At 38.4% G+C, this 27,891-nt stretch overlaps 1 protein-coding gene across 1 annotated transcript in view; it reads left to right on the top strand.

Annotated features, from left to right (window-relative positions):
* Window positions 1–5,490: 5,490 nt before the first annotated feature.
* The window catches only part of CORO2A (coronin 2A), a 176,182-nt gene continuing 153,781 nt past the window's right edge, over window positions 5,491–27,891 (top strand). The window contains exon 1 of the mRNA XM_074196769.1: window positions 5,491–6,009. Within this exon, the coding sequence (XP_074052870.1) occupies window positions 5,995–6,009 (15 nt within the window). The 5' untranslated portion in view covers window positions 5,491–5,994. The remainder of the gene's footprint in view (window positions 6,010–27,891) is intronic.

The following is a 27,891-nucleotide window of genomic DNA, read 5'->3' as shown; positions in this document are numbered from 1 at the left end:
TAACTATAAAAACAAAGATTTAAAGCTCTGGTCAACAAAAAAAATGAGAGAGAGAACAGAGAAGAAAAGGGAGAGAGAGAGAGAGAGAGAGAGAGAGAGAGAGAGAGAGAAGAGTGGAAGAGGAGAGAGGGAGGAAGAAAGGAGACAGAGAGAGAGAGGAGAAAGAAATGAGAGGAAAAATAGGACAGAAAGAGGAGAAAGGAGAGCAAAGAGCAAGACAGAGAGAATGTAGGTCTTTTGTTACTTAATTATGCATATTTTTAACAAGGTTTTTGTTTCAGATTTTTTTTTCCCCTAGTAGTAGTGATGGGGGTTGGAGAGTAAGAGAAAATAGATTTTTGTTCATTATAAAAAAAAAAGAATTAAATTTTTAAAAATTGAGTTTCAAATCCTGTCAGTTCTCCACAATATAGTTCTCACTTTTATTCCTTTCTTTCTGCTTCCCAACCAACATTCCAGTTCAGGTTTTCATCACCTCTCCTGAACTACCCTAATAGCCTACTAATTGTTCTCTCTGCTTCCAGGCTCTCCTCTCTCCAATCCATCCCTTACACAGCTGCCAAAATGAAAATCACTTAAGCACAAGTCTGACCACATCACTCTTATGCTCAATAAACAACAGCTTCCTACTGCCTCTAGGATAAAATATAAACACTCTGTTTAGCTTTTAAAACCCCCTCATAACTTGTCCCTAACCTATATTTCCAACCTCATTATCTATCCATTGCTCCCCTTCCCACACTCCATGAGCCAGCCAAACTGGTCTCTTTAATTCTCACACACTATATATACTTCATCCCTCTCTCTAGGAAGAGGGAGGCCCTCCCCCTCTGATCTCAGCCTCATAGAATCAATCCTTCACTTCCATCAAGACTCAAGTCAAACAACAACATCCACATCAAGAGTAAAACAAAAGAAAACAAAACAAAAAATAAACCCACAGAATCTGAATGAATACCATATTTGCTTTTTTAAAACTTCTCTTATTTTTTCCTATTCCATGGTTTTCTTTCTTTATTCTTAGTCCTAATCCCTCATACACAAAATGATTAATATGTAAACATGTAAAACACAAATTAACTTCCATAACTTTCATTAGGAGGGGGATGGGAAGGGGGTTAGAAAAATGAGTAACATAAATATGCAAATGGATGAATGTTGAGAAACTTTCATAATATGTAATTGGAAAAATAAAATATCAGTCTACAAATAGTACTGTCTTTCCTTACCTGTCCAGCTGCTAGTACCCTCCCTCCCTAACTCCACATTTTTGTACTTCTCTTATAAATAATTACATATATGCATGTGTGCACATGTGTATTTATATATGTATATTCATATGTACACATTTGTGCATATCATACATACTCACATATACACATATAGATGTATGCATACTATGTCCCCAATGTAATATAGGCTCCTTAAAAGCAAGGATTGCTTTTTTTGTAATCTTTATTTTTGTATAACCCAAATCCCAAAATCAAAGAGAATCTACCACATCTGTCCCTCGGGAGTACAGAGAATTGATCTACCAATGAAGAGAGAGTGCCATACCAGTGGATTTTGAGACTTGGGTTACATTGGTATTTCTAGTACTCAACATAATTCATGCTACCTATTAATCATTCAGTAAATGTTTATTTGTTGAATGAATGATTGGTTGGTCATTTTCCCACCTCTGTACACTTGCACAGGTCATCCCTCCTGCCTGGCATCCCTGCTTCATCCCTGCCTTTTAGAATCTTCATCTTCTTTCCAGGTTCAAATAATGTGTTAGGCCCTTGATGAAGCTTTTTTAAATCTCTTCCCAAAAATGTTAGTGCTGTTTTATCTTAAATTACTCCATGATTGCCTATCTTTGTAAAAATTATATCATCTTATGATACCTTTATAGGACCACCTTCCCTTTTCTCCTAGGCATTTTATCTCCTAGGCATCAAACAGTACAGGCTAAGAGCTTAATGCATTTGAATGGAATTGGATTGATATATTTCTGCTACCTATATCATAGGGTAGTTGTAAGTGCTATACAAATATGAAAATATTGTATAAATGTTAACTTTTAATATTTGAATTAAATACAACTAAATACAATTGTGGAAGGAAAGAAAATATTAAGATAATAAAAATAATTCATATGTATATCTGTTTTACCTCCTCACAACAGTCCTGTGATATAGATACTATAGGTATTATTATTACCATTATACCATACATGAAATATTATTGGGGTAGAATAACTTCCATGTAGCAAAGAGTAAGAGGGAGGAGAGAGGAACTCATGAGGTAACCCTCTCTTCCGTCTCTCTCTTCATCCTGGGATTCTAACTCACACCAACAATAGTCTAGAGGAAATTTTTGGTTTCAGATTACAAGTCTCTTTGCTTTTTATTTCTCTTTATCATAATGAACTAGCTTAGAAAGTTGTCACCATCAAGTTTGGGAGTTGGAAGGAAAGGGAAAGAATCTATTGTCAAGTCACTTTCTGACTCAAACTTGCCCCTGTTTTGTGCTGGAAAAGTCTACTTCATTCTTCTTCTAGCCTTTTCAATCCCAGCTTCTATCCCTAAGAAGACACATAAAATTTTTTTTTAATTTAAGGTAACGGGGTTAAGTGACTTGCCCAAGGTCACACAGCTAGGCAATTATTAAGTGTCTGAGGCCGAATTTGAACTCAGGTCCTCCTGACTCCAGAGCAGGTTCTCTATCTACTTCGCCACCTAGCTGCCCCAACACATAAAGATTATTGAAATCTGTTTTATACAACAATGAAATAAATGCCAGCAACTGTATGGACAGAAATCACAAGAGGAAAGGGGAATAGCTGGAAGTGATTAGGTGCTAATTTCCACAGAAACCCAATCTTTCCTATGTTAATTCCTCCTCACAGAGGTAAAAATGAAGCAAAATTTCTGGAGCAGGGAGAAAATTAATGGCATTTGTCTTCTCCCCATCTCAGACCATGAAAGGAGGAGGTATTTGTCATTAAGAGCAGTAGGCTTCATCTCACTCAGCCTGGTCAGCTAGGTTTGGTACTCCCTGCCATCAAGTTGGTCATTGAAGTAGTACCAAAGGCTTCTTGTTGCAGAATCTTTGAAGAGGATAGGAGAGAAGCACAAATATGATGCTAAGTCTTGATCCTGCCAAAGGCTCATGACCTCCAGGTTGAAGCCACCTGAGCTTCCACCTCTAGATTCTGGTTTTCTTTTTCTTTTACTCTATGTTTTCTGCAAAAAGAGGTACCCCCTAAAGTTGTTTGATAATGTCCTTGTGTTCATGGCCCTGTGGGTCACAGAGTGTTCTTGGCAAAGATACTAGGGTCACTTCCCCATATCCTTCCCCAGTGGATTAAGGCAAACAGAGGTTAAGTGACTTGCCCAGCCAGTAAGACCTTTAAATCAGTTCTTCATGACTCCAGATCCAGGGCTCTCTCCATTGAAGTATCTAGTTGCTTCTCTATCCACTCCCTAATAAGTGGCCAATGAGCTCCTGGAAATATGTCTCCATCTTCTTGGTAATGTCAACGAAGGGTTCAGGATCAAGACTATTTTACTAAGCATAGGTTCAAAGAGCTGGAAGGGTCATATAATCATAGATTTAAATTTGGAAGAAATCTTAGAATCCATCTAGTCCAACCTCCCTTATTTTACTGAGAAATTTTTATTTTACCACTTTACTGGGAAACTGAAGCTCAGAAATTAAGTCAATTGACCAAGATGCTATAGGGAGTACATATCAGAATCAGACTTCAAATCCAATCCAAAGTCATCGATCTTTTTATTGTACTACATTCTCACCTGGTCCAATCCTCTTTTATGGTTAGTAAATATCAGAGACCAAATTTGTTTTTCTGACTCTAGGATTAGCATACTATCAACTATACTACACTCCCCTTCCTGTTCTCTTTCTTACCTCTCCTTCCCAGTGATGGACTAATCTCTTATATTTTACTGAAACAATCAGACTAAAAAAAAATAAATCAGAGATCATATTAAGAGTTTTCTATCCTGTTTTCTTTCTCTTTTACTCCACAGTTTAAAGCACCTCATTCATCTCAGACATAGAAAGTTTATACTAGTCCAATGTCCCAAAGAGAACTAGGATATGGGTAAAAGATTTGGGGGAAGCAATGAAAGTCTTAAGAAAGTGACCCCCAGGGTGGCTAGGTGGCACAGTGAATAGAGCACCAGTCTTGGAGTCAGGAGTACCTGGGTTCAAATCCAACCTCAGACACTTAATGGTTACCTAGCTGTGTGGCCTTGAGCAAGCCACTTAACCCCATTGCCTTGAAAAATCTTTAAAAAAAAAAAGTGACCCCTGGAGAATGTCGTTAAAGTGAAAGAATTTATAAGCTAAATATCTATAGACCATAATAAAGGAAAATAAGCATGAATAGGAAATTTATCACAGGCTTGTTTAATTTCTTTAAACTAGTGAACAAAATGTCCTTTTGCCCATGAGAATAGCATACCTCATCCCTAAGATAGGCCTGATGATTTTGAGCATGCTTATTATTAAATTTTAAAAATTCATATTTAATGAACATTTATTAATCATTTATCATGTATTCATCAGTTATATGTAGGGCATAGAGAACTGATTGTGCAAGCAGAAAGACTCATATATGCCTCTGGAATCAAGTCATTCAATCTCTTGATGTATTCAACATCTCTCTAAAAATTGAAGAGAAAACACTGACTTTGAACCATGGGGAGTTTCCTCCCCATGAGCTTCCTATCTCAATGAAATCATGGATCCTGCCACTATGCCTATCTTTTGATGCTCTAGGGCTTTGGGAAGTAGGAATTGGAGGCGGGAATTTGTCTATCCTTTGATGTGCAAGGGTTTGGGGAGTGGGAAGGAGAATGGAGATATATATATTTTTTGCAAGGTAATGGGATTAAGTGGCTTGCCCAAGGCCACACAGCTAGGTAATTATTAAGTATTTTAGGCTGGATTTGGACTCAGGTACTCCTGACTCCAGGGCCGGTGCTCTATCTACGGAGCCACCTAGCCGCCCCGAGAATGGAGATTTTTTTTAAAGGTGATCATGATCTCTTTAAGAAGTAATACAAGTGGAGGGCATCACCTGACTTATCTGGACCACCACCCCCCAGGTGGCCCAGGTCCCTCAGAGAGAACTTTCCCTAGAGACCCTGGGTTGGCAGCCGGCTTCCCAGAAGCAGAGCCCCAGAAAAGAACCCGGTACCCCTCCCTGTGACTCCAGCAGCTGCTCTACAGCCTGGGGCTCTCTCCCTCTAAGAGAAACAGGCCCTCCCCTTCCCAGGGGGGCAAAGGCGGGAGGGGTTCAGATTCTGAAGGGAAAAGGAACCATCTGTTGAAAAAGGCTAGAGCAGGGCTACGTCACCCGATGCAAGGGGACAGGTTGTTTTTAGGTAGAAAGGGGACTTGGGTTAGGTGTCTTCCGGTCTCCGCCCTCTGCTCATGAATATGCAGTTGGCCCCTGCAAAGGCTCCTATTTCTGCCTTTCACACAAAAGGAAGGGAATCTGTTTTTTCTCTCCTCCTCTCTCCTTGTTTCTCCACCCCCAGCCCGTGTTTGCCTGTTTGCTAGTGTACATTGCAGTGCCTCTGTGTGTGTATTAGTGCGTGCGCGCCAGAGAGAGAGAGAGAGAGAGAGAGAGAGAGAGAGAGAGCGAGAGAGCTATGCATTGACTGCTAGCAGGATTGTTTCAGGTGGCTTTTCTGTTGGACCCTCCCAAATCTCTCCTGCATGCACCAGAAGGGAAGAACAAGAAATACTTAAGACATGATTTATGAATGAACGTGACTCCCTCTGCCAAGGGATATTGTCTCTGGTTTTTCTGAGAGGGAGAGCCAGGAGCCCGACAAAGGGGAGTGAGAATCAGGAGAGAAGAAAGGCTGGAGGCGACTCCTATGTCTTGGTGGAAAAGAAGCTGAAATCAGCACTGACTGAGGAGAGAGCTGACCCCCGGCTTCCGTCCACTCCCTCATACCTGGATCATTCTGCATGGTCATCACAAAGGTAAGATGCCTTCTGGAAAGACGGGGGTGGAAATGAGGATAGGGATGGGGATGGGGAACGTGGTACACCTGCTTAGCATCCCAATGCCCCCCGACAGTGAAGGAACTCTATTTCATTTGTCCTGAGGTTCTTTCCTGCCAGAACTGTTTCCCTTTAATTTTCTAGATCTGGGGAGAGAGAAAGAAACAATGGAGTCAAACTTGCTGAATGCTCAGATAGCCGATGGGTTCTGATCATCTTCCTCAAACTTTGAACCTCTCCATTGGGATGCAGCTGCTATGAGGCGGACTACACTGCCCTAGGGGAACTTGGGTCCTCCAAGACAACAGCCCCAGCCTGCTTCTTTCTATGCTCTCCCAGGGAAGGATTTGTGTCCCCTTTACTCTAAACTAAATCATATCCAAGATAAATCTGCCATTTATAATCCATGTATACCATTGGTTGGTTCCTGACTCAGAGGAGCAGCCCTTTAAGTGTGGTTTGTGGTGGTTTTTCTAATACTATGTGGTTAAATTAAACCACAGGTAGCCTTGAAGCTGGGGCAGGTTGCTCAGCTGGATAAACCCTAGGGAAGCAGCTTGTTCCCCAATTCTAAAGTACTGAAGATAACCCACTGATTCTCCCTGAAACCCTGGGCCTGGTCTATGCAACTGCTTTAAGCTGGGGAGAGGGAGGGAATGTTGTTTGGAAAGCTGACCCCTAGACCTGCTGCCCTGGAAGCTGGTGAAGATAAGAGGGGTGCAGTAGCAAACTGGAGAGGCCCAAGATGATCATTGTCTAGGTTTGTTAGAGAAGCTCATACCTTCTGCTGTGTCACTGTGGCCTGCATTACCAAGGGGAGAGGCCAGGAGGGGGAGCGTGGAGGGAAGCTTAGGTATTCTATGTAAACTTGGGATGGCTTTTTGGATCTCCTTCAAACACCTTGGCTTTAAATTAATCTGGGTACTTGTGAGCCAGGGGAAGAGAAAGTAGACTAGAAGATCCCCTTTCCCCTTTGTGAAATGAATGAACATTTCTTTTCGTTGGTCCATGTTTCTCCCCAAATATGTCCTGAAATTGTGTAAGATCCCATCATATTTAAATTCTAACCGCAGTAATATATAAACAGGTGTGTGTGTGTGTGTGTTTGTTCGTGTGTGTGTCTGTGTGTCTGTGGTAGACTACAGTCAGGCTTCTCAATTTTCTTGAAATCCATTAACTCACTGCAATGCCCCTCATCATTTTTACTACTGTTATTTATTAATAATTTACATTTAGGTGGTACTTTGTTGTTTAGTAAAACAAAACTTTCATACATTATCCATTAAATTTGATAGTTTTTGCCATCAGTCTCAAAAACAAGGCTTGAAAATTCATTTTGAGCTGGGTGGGAGAAAGTCAAGGGAACAAGTTCGAAGATTTCTGTTTTTCTTACCTTCCTTGATCACCTCCTAACACCTTGAACACCTCCCTTACTGGAAATGAAATGATTTAATTCCTTTACCTTTCAGGTTAAACATGGCTAAGTAAGGCCACAAACTCAAGTTTCTATATCCAAAATTCTTTCCACAAAGCTCTCCATGATGGGACACGGGTATACTGCATGAGATTCCATTTTTCCTCCTTCATCTTCTATCACAGTAAAAAAAAAAGACAGTCTTGTTAGTTTCTGGAAAAATTCAAGCTGCTTCTAACACAATTATGCCAGCAATTGTTAAATGCAGCCTTTTCTGATGGGAGCAGCTCTTAGGCAACTCTGTGATAACTCATATAGCATATGGGGTAACACTGACACATGTTCTGTTGAGTTTGGGGAACCTATACCTTGGCACTAGAAGAACACATGACTTCCCTTGCCAGGAATGCCCAGCTCTATTTGAACACAGACACAGGCTAGAAACACTCACCAGGAACTAAGTTGTTTTCTTCTTTCACATGAGTAGAGATGGGGGGAGGGGAAGGAGAAGGAACAGAAAGAATCTATACTCACCCAACAGGAAGCATCTTCTCTGGGCCCTCCTGACTCTGGGGGAGAGGCCAAAGTGTTTTTAGGGAACACTTGTGGGGCAGGACTCTGCACCATGGTTTTTCCCTGCTTTGAAAGATGGTACTTGCTTTTTCCTTACAGAAGTAGAGTACCTCCCCATTTCACCAATTTTTCCATGGCCTTAGACCCAGTATTCAGTTTTTGCCTCTAAAAATGACTAAAAACATAACCTAGGATAGAAATAGGCAATGTAGGGGCCTCAGGAAGGAAATGGGGCCACAATGAGGGATACCTTCTACAGTGAATTTTTAAAAAACCCACAGATTTTATTGATATATTTTATTTTTACATCACCTATATTTTCTGCTGTATCCTTTCCCTTTCCCTCACCAAGACTCATCTCTTATAACAAAAATTAATTTATTAAAAAAAAGAGAAATTCAGCAAAACTAATCAATACATTGAAAAAAATTCCAACATTTTAGATAGCATTCCACACCCAAAGATCCCTTCCCCCACCTCTGCAAAGGAGTTGAGAAAGACATCTTCTGATTTCTCTTCTTTAGAGCCAAGCTTGTTCTTTGTAATTTTTCAGTTTTCACTTTCAATGACTTTTGTGATTGTTCTATTTGCTCTACTGTGACTTTTAATCATCAGCCAGATGCTTACTGCCAGAATTCTGATCTCCCTGACATACATTACTTTTATGATATATCAAATTACATCCATGACAGCAAGGGTTTAAAGATGATCAGTCACAGAGAGAGCATGAGTTTCCTGTGATACTCAAGTACCTTGCCCAGATTTCCTCAGTGTATAGGATCTATCTGTTGATTTAATCTATCTGTTGGTTTTTGCTAAACAGACAATTGGATAAGTGCAAGGAATTATCATTGCTCTTCTAAAAGTTATAATGAGAGGAAAAAATGAATGGAAAGTATTCCTATCATTGAACCAGTTTCATTCTTCTCTTCAGACTTGGAAGCATGCAAGATACCCAACTTATCTCCATGCCCTTCTCCATAAGAAACATAAGAAGTGTATTCCTAAATCAGAGCTACTCCAAAGATGCAGTAAAATGGGCTGGGGGGCTTCAGAAAATGATCTGCTATCTCTCAATCTCCCTCCTTTTGTGGGTATAGTTTAGGCTTGAGTTTGGTTCTAGGGTTATTCTGGACCCCAAATTGAAATTTCCCCAGGATTAAGAGGGGAATAAAGAAAGTTGGGCTTTCCATCAAATCTGAACAACATTTGGGACTTTAGAGGGGATGTAGACAAGAAGTGAAGGGAATTTTAGAGCAGAAAGATTTGTACCGTTTTGGAAATTTTGACTCACGAAAACTGCCAAATGATGTACAACTGTCCACACACACAAAATACACCACCCCATACACACACACTCACAGACATACACACACACACACACACACACACACACACACACACACACACACACACACAGGAATCTTTTCCTTTGCCTCTGATAGATCTATAGCTTATGATTCCCACTTCCAGTCCAGTTAATAGGACTCTTTTTTTTTTTTTTTAGGAAGTCCAGTTAACAATAAATGCTATAGAGTCTTGTGCTAGGATCTGGTGCAAATATAAAAGCTAGAAAAGACATAATCAACCCCTGCCTTCATGGAGCCTGTAATCTGGTTCACCATTTCAGATAGCCTTCAGTGTAGAACTGCACCCAGAAATTAAGATGAACCTCATCTACTAGCCACTGAAAAATATTTGGCCTCTGAAATTCTTTCACACTGAGGGGAATTTGTAGACAGAGGAGAGAAAATTAACCCTTCTCAATTCTTCTTCTGCCACTTTCCTGGACAAACAAGAGAATGGTATCTCCATTTCCTATTTCCCCTTGCATTCTCCCCAGCTGACTTGCCACTCATTGGGCCAGAACCTATACCCTAAGGACTTACACTTTTCATCTCTCATAGCCCTGCTAGTCTGTTTGGTGAGTCCTTCTCAGAACCAGCCCACCATCTTCTCACTTGCAGTCTTAATGGTGTTTGCTTTGCCCCACCCCATTTTCCAGTTCTGGAACCATAATCATATTACTATAGCCATCACCCCTAGAAAGGGTGTGTCTGTCTCTTCCCACCTGGCTTCATTCACCAATCCAGTAATTTTCCAAATCAAAATATTTCTCCTTAGTCAATAATTCCACTTTTTTCTTGTCTTTATTAAAATGTAAGCTTCTTAAGGACAAAGACTATCCTCACTTTGGGGTTGATTTTTTTTTAATATCCCCAGCTCTTCAGTATTTAGTACATGGTACATAATACTTGCTTTTGCCATCATTTCATTCATTCATCCAGTCATTCATTCATTAAATTCCACTTTGCAAATGACCCATAAGAAGGGAAAAAACGACCCATAGAAAAGGTTGTGATGGGGGCAGCTAGCTAGGTGGCACAGTGGCTAGAGTACTAGCCCTGGAGTTAGGAGAACCTGAGTTCAAATGTGACCTCAGACATTAAATAATTGCTTGTTTGTGTGCCCAAGCAAGTCATTTAATCCCATTGCCTTAAATAAAAGAATTTTTTAAAATGGTTATGAGGTTGGGAGAAGTATTCCCCTTCTTTCACAGATTCTGGTTTCACAGATTTAGTTTATAATGGAATCTTAAAATTAATATTAAGTCTTGTACTTAAAAAGACAGTCACTCAGCCAATTTTACTACCACTTCACTAATGTCATTCTTTGGATTCTAATAGACAATAGCAGAGGGAAGGACACTGAATAGTTTGGAGAGAGATTTCCTTCCTCTCTGTAGGACTAGGGATGATTTCTCCTTGCAGGCTTATGACAGCCTTCTATTCAGTGGTGGGAAGAAAACAAGAGCCTCGGCATATTAGGGTCTGTCTGTACAAGTCCACTTTAAGTCTAGTACCCACTAAACCAGAACTATTGCCCTTGTGAACTTGAGGTGTGAGTAGGGAATAAGGGAAAAATTATTAGATTTTTTCTTATCTTTTCTGCTATAACAGATTTAAGGGAGGTATAAGTAGATATGGGTTTCCCTTAAGATTTTACTGTTCTCCCATCTCAAGTACAATTTAAATGAAGAGACCAAGGAAAAATTTTGGAAAGCACCTTTTAGTTTATAATGGAATCTAAAAATTAATGTTAAATCTTGTACTTAGAAAAACAGTCACTCAGCCAGTTTTACTACCACTCCTTTCTTTATTCCCTTCATAATAAATATTCTCTCCAGGATTTCTTGATCAAATCTTAAAAATGAATAATGAATCCTCCTTTGGTTTTGAATAATGCCATATATAGTGTAATGACCTAGTCTTGCTAGGTGAGTGCTGAGGCCATGACATAGTCATTTCTGGAGGAGATGAGAATGTATTTTAATTCCAGTCACCTTGGTGGAAATCATCTAAGGACATATATAATCTATATCAAATTACTTGCCCTTTCAGTGAGGGATGGGGGCATGGAGTGGTAATCTCAGGAAGGAAGAGGGAAAGCTTGGAACTCAAAAGTTTGAAAATTGATTATTAAAAATTTTTACATGCAATTGGGAAATATTTAATGATAAAATAATTTTTAAAAAAGAAAAATCATCTGAGGAGATTCGTAAGGAAAAATTGCACTCATTTTAATCCACTCAGCTAACCCAAAGAAAATGCATCCTTTTTATTTGGGGCAGCACATAAATTTTTTTCATTTTAAACTTAAACACCAAAAATATTATTTCCATATACACACATCAAATATAAAAAAGAGAATTCTATACCTAATAAAGCAAGAATCTCCATATAATTCTACTTATTCTTTTTTGGTTTTAGATTTTTCAAGGCAATGGGGTTAAGTGGCTTGCCCAAGGCCGCACGACTAGGTAATTATTAAGTGTCTGAGGTCGGATTTGAACCCAGGTACTCCTGACTCCAAGGCTGGTGCTCTATTCACTGTGCCACCTAGCCACCCCACTCTACTTATTCTTTTAAAAGAATTAATACATTCTCCGTGTTACTTTCAGAACTGTTTTATTTGGCTGTGCTCTCTTCTGAACAGAAGCTTCTCTTTTTTTGCAATTGAAAATTGTTATGATGACTATTATTAATGTCCCCTTTCCAATGACCTCCTCCAAAATTACTGATAGAAAGAAATCCTAGTAACAAATATACAAAATATCATCACATTCAACTTAGATCAATGAATACTATGGGAATGATGTAAAGACTAACAAATTGCCTTCTGTCTGGGGTAGGGTGAGGGAAGCAAGATTGGGGGGGGAGAATTGTAAAACTCAAAATAAATAAAACCTTTCTAAAATTTGAAAAAAAAAAACAAATACACAAAATAAATCCACACCATGGACAAAAATGCACCTTGTTTTGAATGAGCACAAATCTCATCATGTTCTAAAAGAACAATCCTAACTAGACAAGAGAATTATGACGACCTTGACTTTCTGCAGTGAATTTTTGAGTTAGACTAAACATCAAACACATTTAGCCCAACAAAAATCCTCTCTGGAAGATCCCTAGCAAGTTAATCATTGAAAATTGTCAGATTGAAGATATTGATGAGGAACTCTTATCTTCTAGGACAGACTAATCTCTTACTATGAACTCTATAATTCTATTTATGCAACCTAAGCTAACTAGCATTAGTTCTTATTTTGGGGTACTCTATCATTGTTGACTCATTTTATAATGTTAATAATGCTTCAGTAATATATTGTAAATTGCTGATTCCCTTATAAATATGTACTAACTATATGTTGTCATCCTATTACAAGCAAAGGCAAGTGATTTGTATTCTACATTATTTATATTCTGCATTAATCTTCTACCATCTCTACCCTTGTGATCTTGCCTAGAATCAGTCACTTAGGACTGTTTTTATCACATGATATAGTTTAGTTGATGAGCTAAAGTATTATTTACTGAAATAATAGTCAGAATGTAGAGACTAGAGGAAAAACTAGTCTCTCTGTCAGTAAGACCTGGGTTCAAGTTTTCCCTCTGATACACATAAGCTGTGCAACCCTAACATCCTGTATCAGTCTCTTAATTACAGAACAGTTGCTGATTGCCATTAATAAAGAGGATTTCCTTGATGGGAATTCTCTACATCATTAAAAGCACAAGTCTAGACCAGTCACTTTTTAACATTATGTATCTAGTTTAAAATTCGAGACCAGAAAGAATCTTCCTGAGTTCAAATCTGATCTCTGACACTTACTAGCTGTGTGACCCTGGACAAGTCATTTAACCCTGCTTGCCTTAGTTTCTTCATCTGTAAAATGAGCTAGAGAGGGAAATGGCAAACTACTCTAGTATCTTTGCCAAAAAAAACTCCAAATAGGATTATGAAAAGTCGGATACCATTGAAAATGACTAAACAACAAATAATGAGATATCAGATCTAGATAGAGCTGAAAAGTAACTTTTAACATTTTATTTTAGTTTAGTTTAGTTTTTGAAAGGCAATGGGGTTAAGTGGCTTGCCCAAGGCCACACGACTAGGTAATTATTAAGTGTCTGATGCTGGATTTGAACTCAGGTACTCCTGACTCGAATGCCAGTGCTCTATCCACTGTCCCACCTAGCCGCCCCTTAACATTTTACAAATGAGGAAACTGAGACAGAGATTCATACATGAGGACATAATAAGTACCAGTGCTAGGACTTGAATCTAAGTCCTTTGACTCCAAATCCTTCTTAAATTTTTCATATCAACATATAAGAATATTTCTATCATGCTTTATTATACTTCCTTGCATGATCGTTATTTGTATCTCTGTCTTCTGTTATAAACATCTAGAAAACAACATAGAATGGGGGTAAGAGTGAAGAGTTTGATTCTTTGCTCTATAACTAGTTATGTGGTACTAGATAAGTCCATTATACCTCTAAGCTCTCTGTGGTACTAAATAACCCACCTTTATACCTCAACATTTTCTTAATCTATAAAATTGAGCTAATAGCACTTTGCTGTCTTGTTTATTTGTTTTTGTAAGGATAGCGTTTTGTAAACTTTGATGTATTATAAAAATGTGAAGTATTTTTTAGTTTTTTATTTTATTTTATTTTTTAATTTAATATTTATTCTCATTTTGTACAAATAATTTTTTATACATTAATAGAATATTCTTCTTAAAGAGTAAACAAAATAGCCCCTCCCCCAAAAATATAGATTCGCTTGAGCAATAAAGTAAAGGGGAGAGAAAAAAATTAAAATTAAAATAAAAAATAGTAATAATTTTAGGTATGGCCAGGTGGCGCAGTGAACGGAACACCAGCCCTGGAGCCATGAGCACCTGAGCCCATATCCAGGCCTGTATACCCAACAATCACCCAGCTGTGTGACATGCAAGCCACCCAAACCCCACTGCTCTGCAAAAACCAAAAAAAGAAAAAAAAAAGACCTAAAATAAAATTAAAAAGTAATAATAGTAGGGGCGGCTGGGTGGCAGACAGAGCACTGGCCCTTGAGCCAGGAGCACCCGGGTCCAAATCCAGCCTCAGACACTCAATGATCACCCTGCTATGCAGCCCCAGGCAGGCCAACCAACCCGATTTGCCCTGCACCCCCGCTAAAATAATAATAATAAAAAATGTATTTCAGTCTGTGTTCCAACACCATCAACTCTGTCATGGGTGAATCACATTCTTTATGACAAGTCCATCACAAAAGTTACTTCTATATTTTTCCACTGTTGCCATTGCTGATCGCAACTCCCTCCTTTCATATTTCTCCACTACCATGTACTATATTTTATCTCTCCTTTCACTCTGATTCTGCTGTAGGGCAGCTGAGTGGTGCAACAGAAAGATCCCTGGTCCTGGGGCCAAGAAGCCCGGAGCCCCCATACCACCCCTTAGGCCCAGTGTCCACCTGGTACTATGGTCTCAGACAGGCCATCCAATCCCAGCCCCTTGCAAGAAGTAAAAAAGAAAATGTGTTGTATTTGACCTTTCTCCCTGCCACAGTCCATCCTCTCCTGCTTCATTCACATCCCTATCCTTTTTTATTTTTTTTTTTAGGTTTTTGGCAAGGCAAATGCAGTTAAGTGGCTTGCCCAAGGCCACACAGCTAGGTAATTATTAAGTGTCTGAGACCGGATTTGAACCCAGGTACTCCTGACTCCACAGCCAGTGCTTTATCCACTGCGCCACCTAGCTGCCCCTACATCCCTACCCTTTCCCCTGTCCCCCGCTTCTCACTCTAGATGTCTATACCCCATTGAGCATATATGCTGTTTCCTCTCCTAGCCACCTCTGATGAGAGCGAAGATTCCCTCATTCCCCCTTGTCTCCCCCCTTCCATATCATTGCAATAGCTCATTGTAATAAAGAAAAATCTTATTATATGAAATATCTTGGCCTATTCCCCCTCTCCTTTTTCTTTTTTCCCATTACATTTCCCTTTTTTTCTATTGACTTCATTTTTACACCATATTTTATCTTCAAATTCAGCTTTCTCCTATGCTTCATCTACAAAATCTCCTTCTACCTGCTCTGTTAATTGAGAAGGTTCATATGCATATTATCAGTGTCATTTTTCTATACAGGAATACATGCAGTTCATCATCATTAAGTCCCTCATATTTTCCCTTTCTCCTCCAATCTCTATGCTTCACCTGAGTCCTGTATCTGAAGATCATACCTTCTGTTCAGCTCTGGCCATTTCAGCAGGAAGATTTGAAATTCCCCTGGTTCTTTGAAAGTCCATCTTTTTCCCTGGAAGAGGACATTCAGCCTTGCTGGGTAGTTGATTCTTGGCTGCGTTCTAAGCTCTTTTGCCTTCCGGTATATTGTATTCCAAGCCCTACAAGCTTTTAATGTAGTTGCTGCTAAGTCCTGTGAGATCCTGATTGCAGCTCCATGGTATTTGAATTGTGTCCTTCTGGCTGCTTGTAATATTTTCTCTTTGACTTGGGATTTCTGGAACTTGGCTATAATGTTCCTGGGGGTTGGTTTTTTGGGATCTCTTTCTATGGGGGATTTGTGGATGCTCTCTATTTCTATTTTGCCCTCTGCTTCTAGGATATCAGGGCAATTTTCCTGTAGTAATTCTTTGAAAATGATGCCAAGGTTCTTTTCCTGATCATGACTTTCAGGTATTCCAATAATTTTTAAATTATCTTTCCTAAATCTGTTTTGCATATCAGTTGTTTCACATTTTCTTCTAACTTTTCATTCTTTTTGTTTTGAAGTACTGAGTCCTGATTTCTCATAAATTCATCAATCTCCCTGAGTTCTATTCTTTGTCTGAAGGATTTGTTTTCCTCAGAGAGCTTTCTTATCTCTTTTTCCATCTGGCCAATTCTGCTTTTTAAAGCATTCTTCTCCTCAATAACTTTTTGAACTGTTTTATTCATTTGACCTAAGCTGGTTTTTAGCATGCTATTTTCTTTAGCATTTTTTTCCCTTGACTAAGCTGCTGACTTCATTTTCATGTTTTTCCTGCATCTCTCATTTCTTTTCCCAGTTTTTCTTCTAACTTCCTTATTTGATTTTCAAAGTCTTTTTTTGATCTCTGTCATAGCCTGAGTCCAATTTCCATTTTTCCTTGGAGTCTTTAGATGCAGGAGCTTGTGCTTCCTCATCTTCAGACTGAGTCCTTCTTGGACTCACAGCAAAATATTTCTTACTGGTGTTCCTCTTGTTTCTCTGCTTGCTCATTTTCCCAGACTAAGCCTGTTTTGGGGGCTTCCTGATCTTTTGGGATGCTTCCACAAGGGTCTCAGTTTGTGAGGCTCTGTCCTCCCTCCTGGTCTGTGAATGACCATAAGTGCCTCCCTCTGCTACGGGGCTGAGGTGGAGGGGGCCCCTGCTGTTCTATGGGGAGGCCTAGACTGCAATCAGGATCTGAATTTGGTCAGAACTCCAGTGTCCTGTTCCAGGGGCAGAGCTGGGCAGTCTCTCTTCACTCCTTTCCCTGGGTTAAATGGCCTCATGCCCTGGGGGCTGCTGCTCTGCCTGTTTCTGTTTCCTGGATCTGGGCTGCCCTGGCCAGGCTGCTCACTGTGTGCTGAAGTATTTTTTTTTTTAATAGCTATCTTTGTATGTCTGGTCAGGGCCTAACGCTCATAGTAGGCACTTGTACATATTTCTTGAATTGAGTTGATTGTTTTATAAATTGAGGTACCTTCACTTTAACCACAGATTCTGTGTGGCATCCTTGTATACATCCTTAGCATAAGAAGACTGTATATTCTCTAATACTCCTATAATTCTTTTCCCCCCATTCTCAGTCTCACTTTTACTCCCAGCACCCATCTGGTTGGTGACTTCAGTTTAATGAACACCTACTGAAGCACCTGAAAGGGCCAGAAGCTAGGACACTCTACTTTATCTTCTATTGAATCAGTCTTTCAATGTAGTTTTGCTTTAAAGAAAAGAAAAAAAATTCAAGGTGTTTTGAAGATAGAGGTTATAAGGGGCTCACTGAGAGAGGTAAAGCCATACAGAATTCCCTTTGAGCTTTTCCTTGTAGTTGTCTCATATATTTATTTATTGTTTTGTATTTTGACTCAGTAGAAAGCAAATTAGATATTCTATATCTTCCAACAGGCCCCTTTAAGATGAAAAACCTGCATCTGAACAGACAGTTGAGACAGAGAGGTGTTGAGTGTAGTTTGTGAGAACATTCTCTGATCCCAATCTTGTTGCTTTTCCAGACATTTCTCCCTCTGCTGCCACAGCTCCCCTACTTCTACCCTTCACTTCCCCTTCTCCTGCACCCCCCCACCCCCTTCCCCTTTTCCCATTCAGAGCCAAAGCATTGCTGAAAACAGGGCCCATTCCACCTGGTTAATTAAGCTTGCAAGGCCTTGCCTGTGACAGCTGCAGAGCTGGTCCCCTTGCAGGGTGGGGGTGAAGGGAATTGTCCTCTTCATCATTAAGGCAGGAGCAACAAGCTGTTTGCCAGTCAGACCCAACAGTGTTGAACAAGCCTCCTGCTGTATGTTTGCTCTGACAGCCTCTGAACATGCTCCTACTGTTGCATGTTCATTAAGCTGGTGAATAAAAGGAAACCTTTCCTTGAGGATGCAAAGCACAGAGCTGAGGAATTATCTCTGGCATTGAAATGGTTTCACATCTGGGAACTGAGCTGGTCCCATGAGGCAAAAGGAAAGCTTGTGCTGTTGTTAGCATGGGATCCTGGAGACCTATCTTAGAGCCTAAGCAACAGATTTTTAAATAGATCCTAAAGCTAATTAGAGTTGAGTTGGGTCCCCCCCCCCTCTAAGTCTCATCCCAAATAGTAAGTTTAAAAAAAAAAACTCAAAGGGACAGCTAGGTGGTACAGTGGATAGAGCACTGGTCCTGGAGTCAGAAGGACCTGAGTTCAAATCCAGTCTCAGACACATAATAATTACCTAGCTGTGTGACCTTGGGCAAGTCATTTAACCCCATTGCCTTATAAAAAATAAAAAAAATTCAAACACATATAAGTATGTATATATGTGTGTGATATATACCCATATACACATACAAATTAATGCAAGATACTTGGGAGTCAGCACCTGGAGGAGATCAAGAAGATGACAGATACTAGGACTGAGTCTTGAAGGTAACCAAGGCTATATACAGGATATATAAACTAATGCACATTATTAAGAGGGACAATAGTAGAATAGTAGAAAGAGAGCAAGACTTAAATGGAGAAGAGCTCTAGGTTCAATTGCTGACTTCTCCACTTACTAGCTATATGATCATAGGTAGTTTGCTTCATTTTCCTGAACTTCCTTATGTAAAATATAAATAGGGATGTGAGGAATGTGCTTTGTAAATCGAACTGACAGATAAATGAGTGTTCTTGTTGCTAATTATGAGAGGATAAGACAAGGAGGAAACAAACCTCTTAATACAGGAAGTTTTGGAGTCCCCCTATTCCCTATTTTGAAGGAAGAATAAAATCTAAAAGGAGGTTTTAAGATTAATTATATTTTGTGTCACTGTGATGGTTTCTGAAAAGTTAAAGAACTTTGCCTCAAGCTAAGGCTGTTGTGATAAAGTTTAGTAAAGCTATTAGGATCTGGGGCCTGAAGACTGGGGTTCCACAGAAAGGTGTAGTCTGTCTTGGACTTTGTCCAAAAGGATTTAGTTAATGCAACGTAAATAAGGATAATAAGATCTTAGCCCTTCAGCTGAAAGTGACCTCCAAGGCCCTGTAGTTCAACTCCCTTATTTTACAGGTGAGGAAACTGAGACCCAAGAAGGTTATAAAAATAGTATTTGAATCCAGGTCAGGTCTTCTATCTCTAGGACCAGTATCCCCCCCACCCCATTTTAAACTGTCTTCTACCTCGGTCTGAATTCCAAGGAGAGCAGTATGCAAGTGACAAGTATTATATATAGCTATAATAGAATTTTTGTTTTTCTTTCTCAATCAGAAGAAGGGGAGGTATAAGGGAGAGAAAATAGATTTCTGTTGCTTGAAAAAAATTTAATTAAAATTTTTTTTAAAATGTGAAAACTGTAAGAGTGGGGATAGGGAATAACTTTTCCATCCAAGGCCCTTGATCTACTGAAAACAAAGTTCATATAAGTGAAATTCAATATAATTTAATTCAGCAGTGTTTTGTTTTGAGTTCTGTTTTTGTAGAGAGAGGAATTAAACATTCCATATCTCCACTTTAAAAATTAAGAAAAAGGAAAACAAAATTCCACTTACCAAAGACAACAAATAATCATATCTTCATTCCTGTATAATGGTGAGTTAAAGAAAGGACAGGGAAAAGAAAAAGGGGGTGGAGGGAAAGATCAAGATACAATGGTCAAATTTGTCAAAGATCAGAGAAACAAAAATCTCATTTGTTTATTAATTTGGCTTAATTTTTTTTTCAAATTGTAAAGCATTTTTTCCTCCTTCCAGTATTCCACTTTGCCCCACCCCCCAAAAAAACTCTTGCAATAAATGAACATAGTCCAGCAAAACAAATTACAACATTGACTACATCGAAATTATTACCTCTCTGTAGAAGAAATGTAGCATTCTTCATCACTGGTCCTCTGGAATCATGCTTGATCAATGCATTGTTCAGAATTCTTAGGTTTTTCAAAATTATTCTTTTTTTTAAAGTTTTGTTACAGCATAAATTGATCTCCTGGTTCTGTTCACTTCATTCTGCATCTGTTCATTTATGTCTTCTCAGACTTCTAGAAACTTTCTCATCATTTCTTAGCATAGTAGTTAGTATTCCATTTTATTCATAAACCATAATTTGTTCAACCATTTCCCAACTAATGTGCTACATCCCTTTAGTTTCCAGTTCTTTGCCATTTCAAAGAGATACTGTGAATAGTTTTGTACATACAGAATCTTTTCTTCTTGCTTTGATCCCTTTGGGACATAACTCTAATAATGATATCACTTGGTCAAAGGATATATACAGTTTAGTATCCTTGGGGGCATAGCCCCAAACTGCATTCCAGAACAGTTATACTGATTGACAACTGCACCAATAGCTATCAATATATCCCCTCTAGCATTTCTTCCTTCTTTGTGACTTTTAAAACTGTAATAAGAATGGAGACACTATTGATTTCTGCCATACCTACCTTGTTATGGAGCTCTGACTGTAAGCTCCTTGAGGGCAGGGCTGGTTTTCTTTTTGATTTTATATGCTCTACCCTCTAACTCCAGCACCTAACACAGTACTTTACCTGTAAGTATTTAATAAATGCTTCTTGGATTGGATAATGTGTGTTAAACTCTTTGCAAATCTTTAAAAAACATTTAAGTATCAGATAGTCCTATATACAGATTTGCATTTCGAAGAATTTTATTTTTTTCTAGTTTCTAAATTCTACAAATTCAAAAAAATTACTACCAAATGAATTGTCCCTAGGCCATGGTCTTGTGATCCAAATGCACACTAGCTTATTGTAAATAAATGAAATCTCAATTAGAGTACATATTCCATGTGCTTTTCAGACAACATAATTAGAGATCAGTAGTTATCTATTTTTTAAAGGTCATACCATATTTAGAATAATAACAGAAATATTCATGATACCAATATGTAGAGTGGGAAAAGTATTGGATCTGACATCAGAGGCCCCGAGTTCAAATCTCAGATCTGCCATTTACTGTCCATATGGCCTCAAACAAGTCACTTAAACTCTTTGGGACTCAGTTCCTCATCTGGAAAATAAGGAGGTTGAACTGGAAGTCTCAAAGGCCCCTTTCAATTGTAAATATATGTCCCATGATCTTTTCACTTAAAAAAATCCAAAGAAAACTTTATCCTTTCCTTATTTCTTTATTCCATTTTCAAGCAAAATTTCCAACTCTTTCCATGATATTCCATTACCCAGTACTCTCTTATTAGATTTCTACATAAGCTTCCCAGTGCTTCAAATCAACATTTCCCCTGCAATCTTTCTCATGCTTCCGGTTTTCATTCCCCAACAAAAGAAACTTGCCTGTGCCAACTTTCTGTTCTCCCTAGACAAGATCTTAGCTCACCTTTCTTTGCAGGAATTCAGAATGAGCCTCCCTGCTTCCTTTTTCCCCTCTTTTTGTTTTTGTTTTTTTTTTTTTGCAAAAGTAAAAAGTCAGATTTCTGTTCTGTGTGACTTGATAAAAATCTAGAGAAGGAAGAGAATGATGATCTGGGGATGTGGCTACTGTGCTTCCAGTACCTGAAATTTTCCCAACAGGATACTACATTGTGACCTAGGTCACAGTAGGAGAGGAATAATTAGCAAGAAGCGACAAAACAGAGGCAGGATTTATTATAGACTATAGAGGGATAGGATTTGTTAAACCAAACTGAGTTGGGATAAATTTACCTGAAAAACAGGTAAATTGGATTCAGAGCATACAGATCAATAAGGAAGTGGATTGTATGACAAGAACCCATAAGACAAAAACACCAGGGGAATAGGAAGTCCCTGAGGAATGTGGTGAGAGCCCTAATGTGAATCAGAGTTAAAGGACTAAGATTTAGATAGCCATTTACCATAATATATGACCTTGTACAAGTCACTTAACATTTGGGGGATCTCATTTTTCTCATTTGTAAAAAGATAAGATTGACTTTGGGAAATAAGAAAAACAAAAGTAAAAGACAATAATCATGATATCTATAAATATTTAATAAAAGACAATTAGACTGGATCAGAAGTCCAGGGTTCAAATCCATACTGACATTTTTCTAGCTGTGTGACCTCAGATAAAATCACTTTCCTTGCCTTAATCTTTTTCCTTATCTAAATAAGGCAAAATATTCATTCTTATACTAATTAGCAAACTTAATTTATGGTTATGTGGAAATCATTTTGTAAATCTTAAAATATTATTAAAAATATAAGGATCATAGAAGTATAAGTATATATATATATATATATATATATATATGTATAGAAGATCAGAGCTAAAAGTATAGTAGATCAGAGATCCATGAATTTAACTCTCTTGTTTTATAGATGAAGAAACTGAGGCACAGAAAAGTTAAGTGACTTCCCCAGGGTCACCTAGCATTTATTAACTGTTTATATGTCGGGCTTACCACTTTTGTGATAATTGCAGAGGATGCAAAAAAAAAAAAGGAACTTGTAGTCTAAGGAGCAAAGCAACCAATCCTACATATTCAGAATAAATTAGCCTCTGAGGGAAGATGCTAAGATTTGGGAGAAATGGGAAAGGCTTCTTGCCCAGAGCTGGACTTTAGTGGAAACTTAAAGAAAACTGAGGAAGTTATCTAGGAAATTTTCTTTCTCTCTCTTTTCTCTCTCTCTCTCTCTTTCTCTCTTTTTTTTTTGCAAGGCAGTGGGGTTAAGTGGCTTGCCCAAGGCCACACAGCTAGGTGATTATTAAGTGTCTGAGTCTGGATTTGAACTCAGATACTCCTGACTCCAGGGCCAGTGGAGTCACCTAGCTGCCCCGGAAATTTTCAAGATCAAATTTGAACTCACATATTCCTGTCTTCAAGTATAGTATTCTCTTTACTACATTTACTACATCACCTCTATTAACACGTACTTGATTAGAGAGTCAGATGGCTGGCTCCAGAGTCATTCTGACTTGGGTTCCATTTTGACCATAATATGTGGTCTATGAGAGGAACTTCTCAGTTTCTCAAACCCAATTGTGGTTGTTTAGTCATGTCCCCTTGGTGACCCCCTGGATCATTGAATGCCAGACCCTTCAATCGTCTAGAAGTCTGTCAGTTCATGTTTGCTATTTCCAAGACATTATCTATCCATCTCTTCTATATCCTCTTTTCTTTTTGTCTTTAATCTTTACCATCATCAAGGTCTTTTCCAGTGAGTCCAGTCCAATGAGTTCCATTTTGTGACCAAAGTATTTAACTTTCAGCTTCAGTATTTGACCTCCCAAGGGAATAGCCTGAATTAATTTCTTTAAGGATGGTCTGAGTTATCTCTGTGCTGTCTTCTTCAGCACCACAATTGAAAGTAGTGATTCTGTGGCAGCCTGTTTTCCTTATGGTCCAACTCTCACAGTCACACTTTGACTATACAGATCTTTGCCAATAAGGTGATGCTTTTTAGTGTGCTGTTCAGCTTTACCACAGCTTTCCTCCCAAGGAACAAGCATCTTTTAATTTCATGGCTGCTGTTTCTGTCTGCAGTGATCTTTGAGTCCAAGAATATAAAATATGATACTGCTTCCATTCTTATTTATTTGCCAGAAAGTAATGGAACCAGTTGTTAGATCTTAATTTTTTTTGATCTTAAGAGTCAAGTCAGTTTTTACATTCTCCTTTTTTACCTTCATCAAGGCTTCTTGATTTCTCTTCACTTTCTGCCATCAGAATGGTATCATCTATATATCTGAGATTATTGATATTTCTCTCAGCAACCTTAATTCTTGCTTTTGATTCATCCAGCCCAACATTTTGCATGATATGCCTTCATAGTACTTAAATAAGGTGACAATATACAGCCTTCTTCTTTTCTAATCTCCTTTTTCAATGTTAAACCATTGGAACCTAATAGTTGTCCCATGTACAGTTCTTTTTTTTAAATTTTTTTTGCAAGGCAATAGGGTTAAGTGACTTGTGCAAGGTCACACAGCTGGGTAATTATTAAGTGTCTGAGGCTATGATTTGAATTCAGGACCTCCTGACTCCAGGGCCAGTACTCTATCCACTGTTTCCCCTAAGTGCCCACAATGAACAGTTCTAACTGTTCCATCTTAGTCCACATTACAGGAGACAAGTAAGATGATCTTGTACTCTCATCTGTTTGAGGACTTGCCATAACTTGTTGTGATCCACACAGTCAAAGACTTTAGTGTAATCAATGAAGAGGAAGTAGATCTTTTTCTGGAACTCCCTTGGTTTCTCCATAATCTAACTAATATTGGTGATTAGTTCTTCTTCCTCTTCAAAAACCGACCTGCTCTTCTAGTAATTTTCAGTTCATGAAATACTGAAGCCTAGCTTGCAGAAGCTTAAGCACAACCTTGCTGGTGTGATGAGGATAATTCATCATTTGAATATTCTTTGTCATTGGGAATATTCTTTTTTTTTTAGGTTTTTTGCAAGGTAAATGGAGTTAAGTGGCTTGCCCAAGGCCACACAGCTAGGTAATTATTAAGTGTCTGAGGCCAGATTTGAACTCAGGTACTCCTGACTACAGGGCCATGCTCTATGCACTACACTACCTAGCTACCCCATGGGTATATTCTTTATGATTGGAATATAAATTGATCTTTTCCAGTCCAATGGCCATTGTTGAGTTTTCTCAATTTGCTGTCATAATGAATGCAGCATTTTAACAGCATCATCTTTTAGGGTTTTAAAGGTATTAATATAAGACTACAAAAAATCACAGATCTTGCATCAATAGTGGGAGTTTTCTTATTGAGAGTTTTCTATACCAAGTATAATATGATACAGGCACAAAAATAAATAAATAAACCAATAAATAAGCAAACTAATAAACAAATAGCACATTTCCTAATATCTCAGTTTGAACCACAGTGCAAGTATTATCGTCTTACTTTATACCAAGGTCAAGTGATATCTCCAAAGGTATTCAAATCTAGGTGTCTTAACTCTGAGTCCGGAGTTCTTTCCACTCAACTATGGACTATGTTGTTTGGTCACTTTTCAATTGGGTCTGACCCTTCATGAAAATATTTAGGCTTTTCTTAGCAAAAATACTGGAATGGTTTGCCAGATGAAGAAACTTGAGTCAAACAAGCTTAAGTGACTTGTCCAGGTTCATACACAGTTATTGGTCTGATTTGAGCAGTCAGGAAAAAGAGTCTTCCTGACTCCAGGCCTAGCACTCTATTCCACCTAGCTACTCTGGACTATGGATGATCAATTATATCAACTATTACTTGAATCCCACTATTGAAAAGGCTGAAAAAAAATATTACCTTAGTCAGAAAAGATCAAGGGCATATTCTTCAGTCTTGAGGTAAAAGATTTTGGGAGACTGGTAGAAAGTTTGCAAAATGAAGTCACAGAGGAAGGAAAGCAGTATGCACAATGACTGCAACAACATACATGAGAAGAATGATCCCTCTCAAAACTATCAAAAATGAATATTGAAATATTATTAAAAGACAAGTTTGGTCCCAAAGAAGAGCTATGAAAAGACACCTCAAACTGTTATTTTGCAAAAATGGGTAGGGTGGGTAGTCCATGGGTGAGTAACATTTTATATAACATTGATATATTGGTCAGTTTTACTAAAAAAAAAAAAACTTATCATTTTTTATTCTTTTTTTCTCTACTTAACTTTTTTTGAAAAAGTCTTTACTATAATGATGATCCTTGGAGAGAAAAGAGCAGGGAAGGACATGGGGAATATATAGCCAATGTAAAAACAAAATATAGCAAAAAATCTATTTTTTTTAAAAACTGCATCAAGTTTAGTTCTGAACTACTTAAAACTGAATAAATTAATGAAAACATTACAGTGTTTACTCTCTGGTAGGGACTAAGTACTGGTTGTGCATTTTTTTTAAAGAGATAGTCTTTGTCTTTGAGGAGCTTAATAGGGAAATTAATGCTGGCCAGGGAAGGGAATTTTGTTTTGGGAAGGTAAAAATGCTAGGGAGTAGAGAAGAAGCTGTTCAACAGCAGTTAGGCAGATGTTCAGATGAAGTGGGTACATGACTGGATAGAATGTAAAACTGAAGCCCTTTCAAGTGATTCTCAGACACTGAGGGAAGATCTCTCTTCTAAAAATTGCTCATTAGGATCCTCAGACAATTCAGGGTTAGAGTGACTATAACTTAACATTTACTCTAAATTGACTAGCAAGAAAATTTCCTAGTCCTCACAAATATTTTGTAGCCTATCCTTATCTAAGCAAGAAATTGCCCATGAGAAGTTATTCATTAGAGGTGTAAAATCTGCACCCTCATCTTTTTGACTGCCATAAATTCATATCTTCTGATCACTTTTCTGAGACTTGGAGCAAATCAGAATAGGGAGAATGGCCTGTTTTCTCTTCTCTAGTTCTCATAGCAAAAGAGCTATTCAAGATAATGAGACCTAAGAATGACTTTACCTCTCACCTTCATAATGTTTTGCAGCATTTATTTTTTAATCAGCCTCAAAAGAAGATTAGGAGCACAGAATATAGAGGCGGAAGTTTTCTTAAGAATCATCTGGCTCAGGGGCGGCTAGGTGGTGCAGTGGATAAAGTACCGGCCCTGGAGTCGGGAGTACCTGGTTTCAAATCTGGTCTCAGACACTTAGTGATTACCTAGCTGTGTGGCCTTGGGGAAGCCACTTAACCCCATATGCCTTGCAAAAAACCCCTTAAATAAATAAATAAATGAAATAAAAAAGAATCATCTGGCTCAAATTTACAACCTCAAGATGAAGAAACTGAGACCCAGAAAGGTAATTTCCTTGTCCAAGGGCACACAGGTATTCAGAAATCCTTCTACTGCATGTATTACAGCTATCTCAGGACTGTTATTTCTTTTTTTTCCCCCTGAGAGTTGAAGGTAATGATTAGGGCAAATGGTCTGAGAAGAATTCACAGTTAATGTTCATGGAACCCTAGGTATATCTCTCCCTTTCAGCTCACCCCAGAGGTAAGGATGTCACCAAATCTCAATGAATTGCCACCTTGCCATCTTGGTTATAACATCATTCTCATCTCTCAAGAGTAATAAAAAAGTTTTAGTAGGATTGTTAATAAAATGTGGTGACGTGTCCAAATGGGAGATGAGAAAGAATAAACAGGATTATTATGACAGCTCCGCGTGATTGCCCAACTAACATGTTCCTACTGTGTACAAACTCCCTTCCAGGTTAAATTGGTAGACAATGGCCTCATTTAGGTCAGGGTCCCAAATAGTGAAATATCTTCCAAAAAAGAGTGTTCTAGTTAATAAGCTTGTTGGGAAACTGCCACCTCAGCTTCTGATGATTTGGGAATGATATTTCTTTAGTTAATAACTATAATAGCAACCAGAAGCACACAGGTGGTACACTAGGTAGAGTATGGGCTCTATAGTCAGGAAGCTCTGAGTTCAAATCCTGCATCATACACTGAGTCTGGGCAAATCACTTAACTGGTGTTTGCCTCAATTTTCTCATCTTTTAAGTGGAGATAATTAAGCTTCCCTTCCAGAATTGTTCTGAGGATCAAATGGGATAATATCTGTAGAACATTTGCAAAACTCAAAGTGCTGTATCAATGTTAGTAGTAGCTTTATATATAGGATATCCCAAATGTTTTAGTATAGTTTTAATATTTATTGACTGGTTAATTTTTGTCATATCTAACTCTTTATGACTCCATATGGGATTTTTCTTGGCAAAGATACTAAGAGGGGTTTGCCATTTCCTTCTCCAGTTCTTTATACAGATGAGGAAACTGAGACAAAAAAGTAGTAAGTGAGCTGCCCAGGGTCATTCAGCTAGTATTTGAGGCCAGATCACAAAGTTGATTCTTCCTGACTAGAGGCTGGGTAATCTAACGAGA

Source organism: Macrotis lagotis, chromosome 8, assembly GCF_037893015.1.
Source record: "Macrotis lagotis isolate mMagLag1 chromosome 8, bilby.v1.9.chrom.fasta, whole genome shotgun sequence".
Taxonomy (NCBI): domain Eukaryota; kingdom Metazoa; phylum Chordata; class Mammalia; order Peramelemorphia; family Peramelidae; genus Macrotis; species Macrotis lagotis.
Note: the sequence above shows the minus strand (reverse complement) of the source record. Positions and strands in the feature narration are given on the sequence as shown.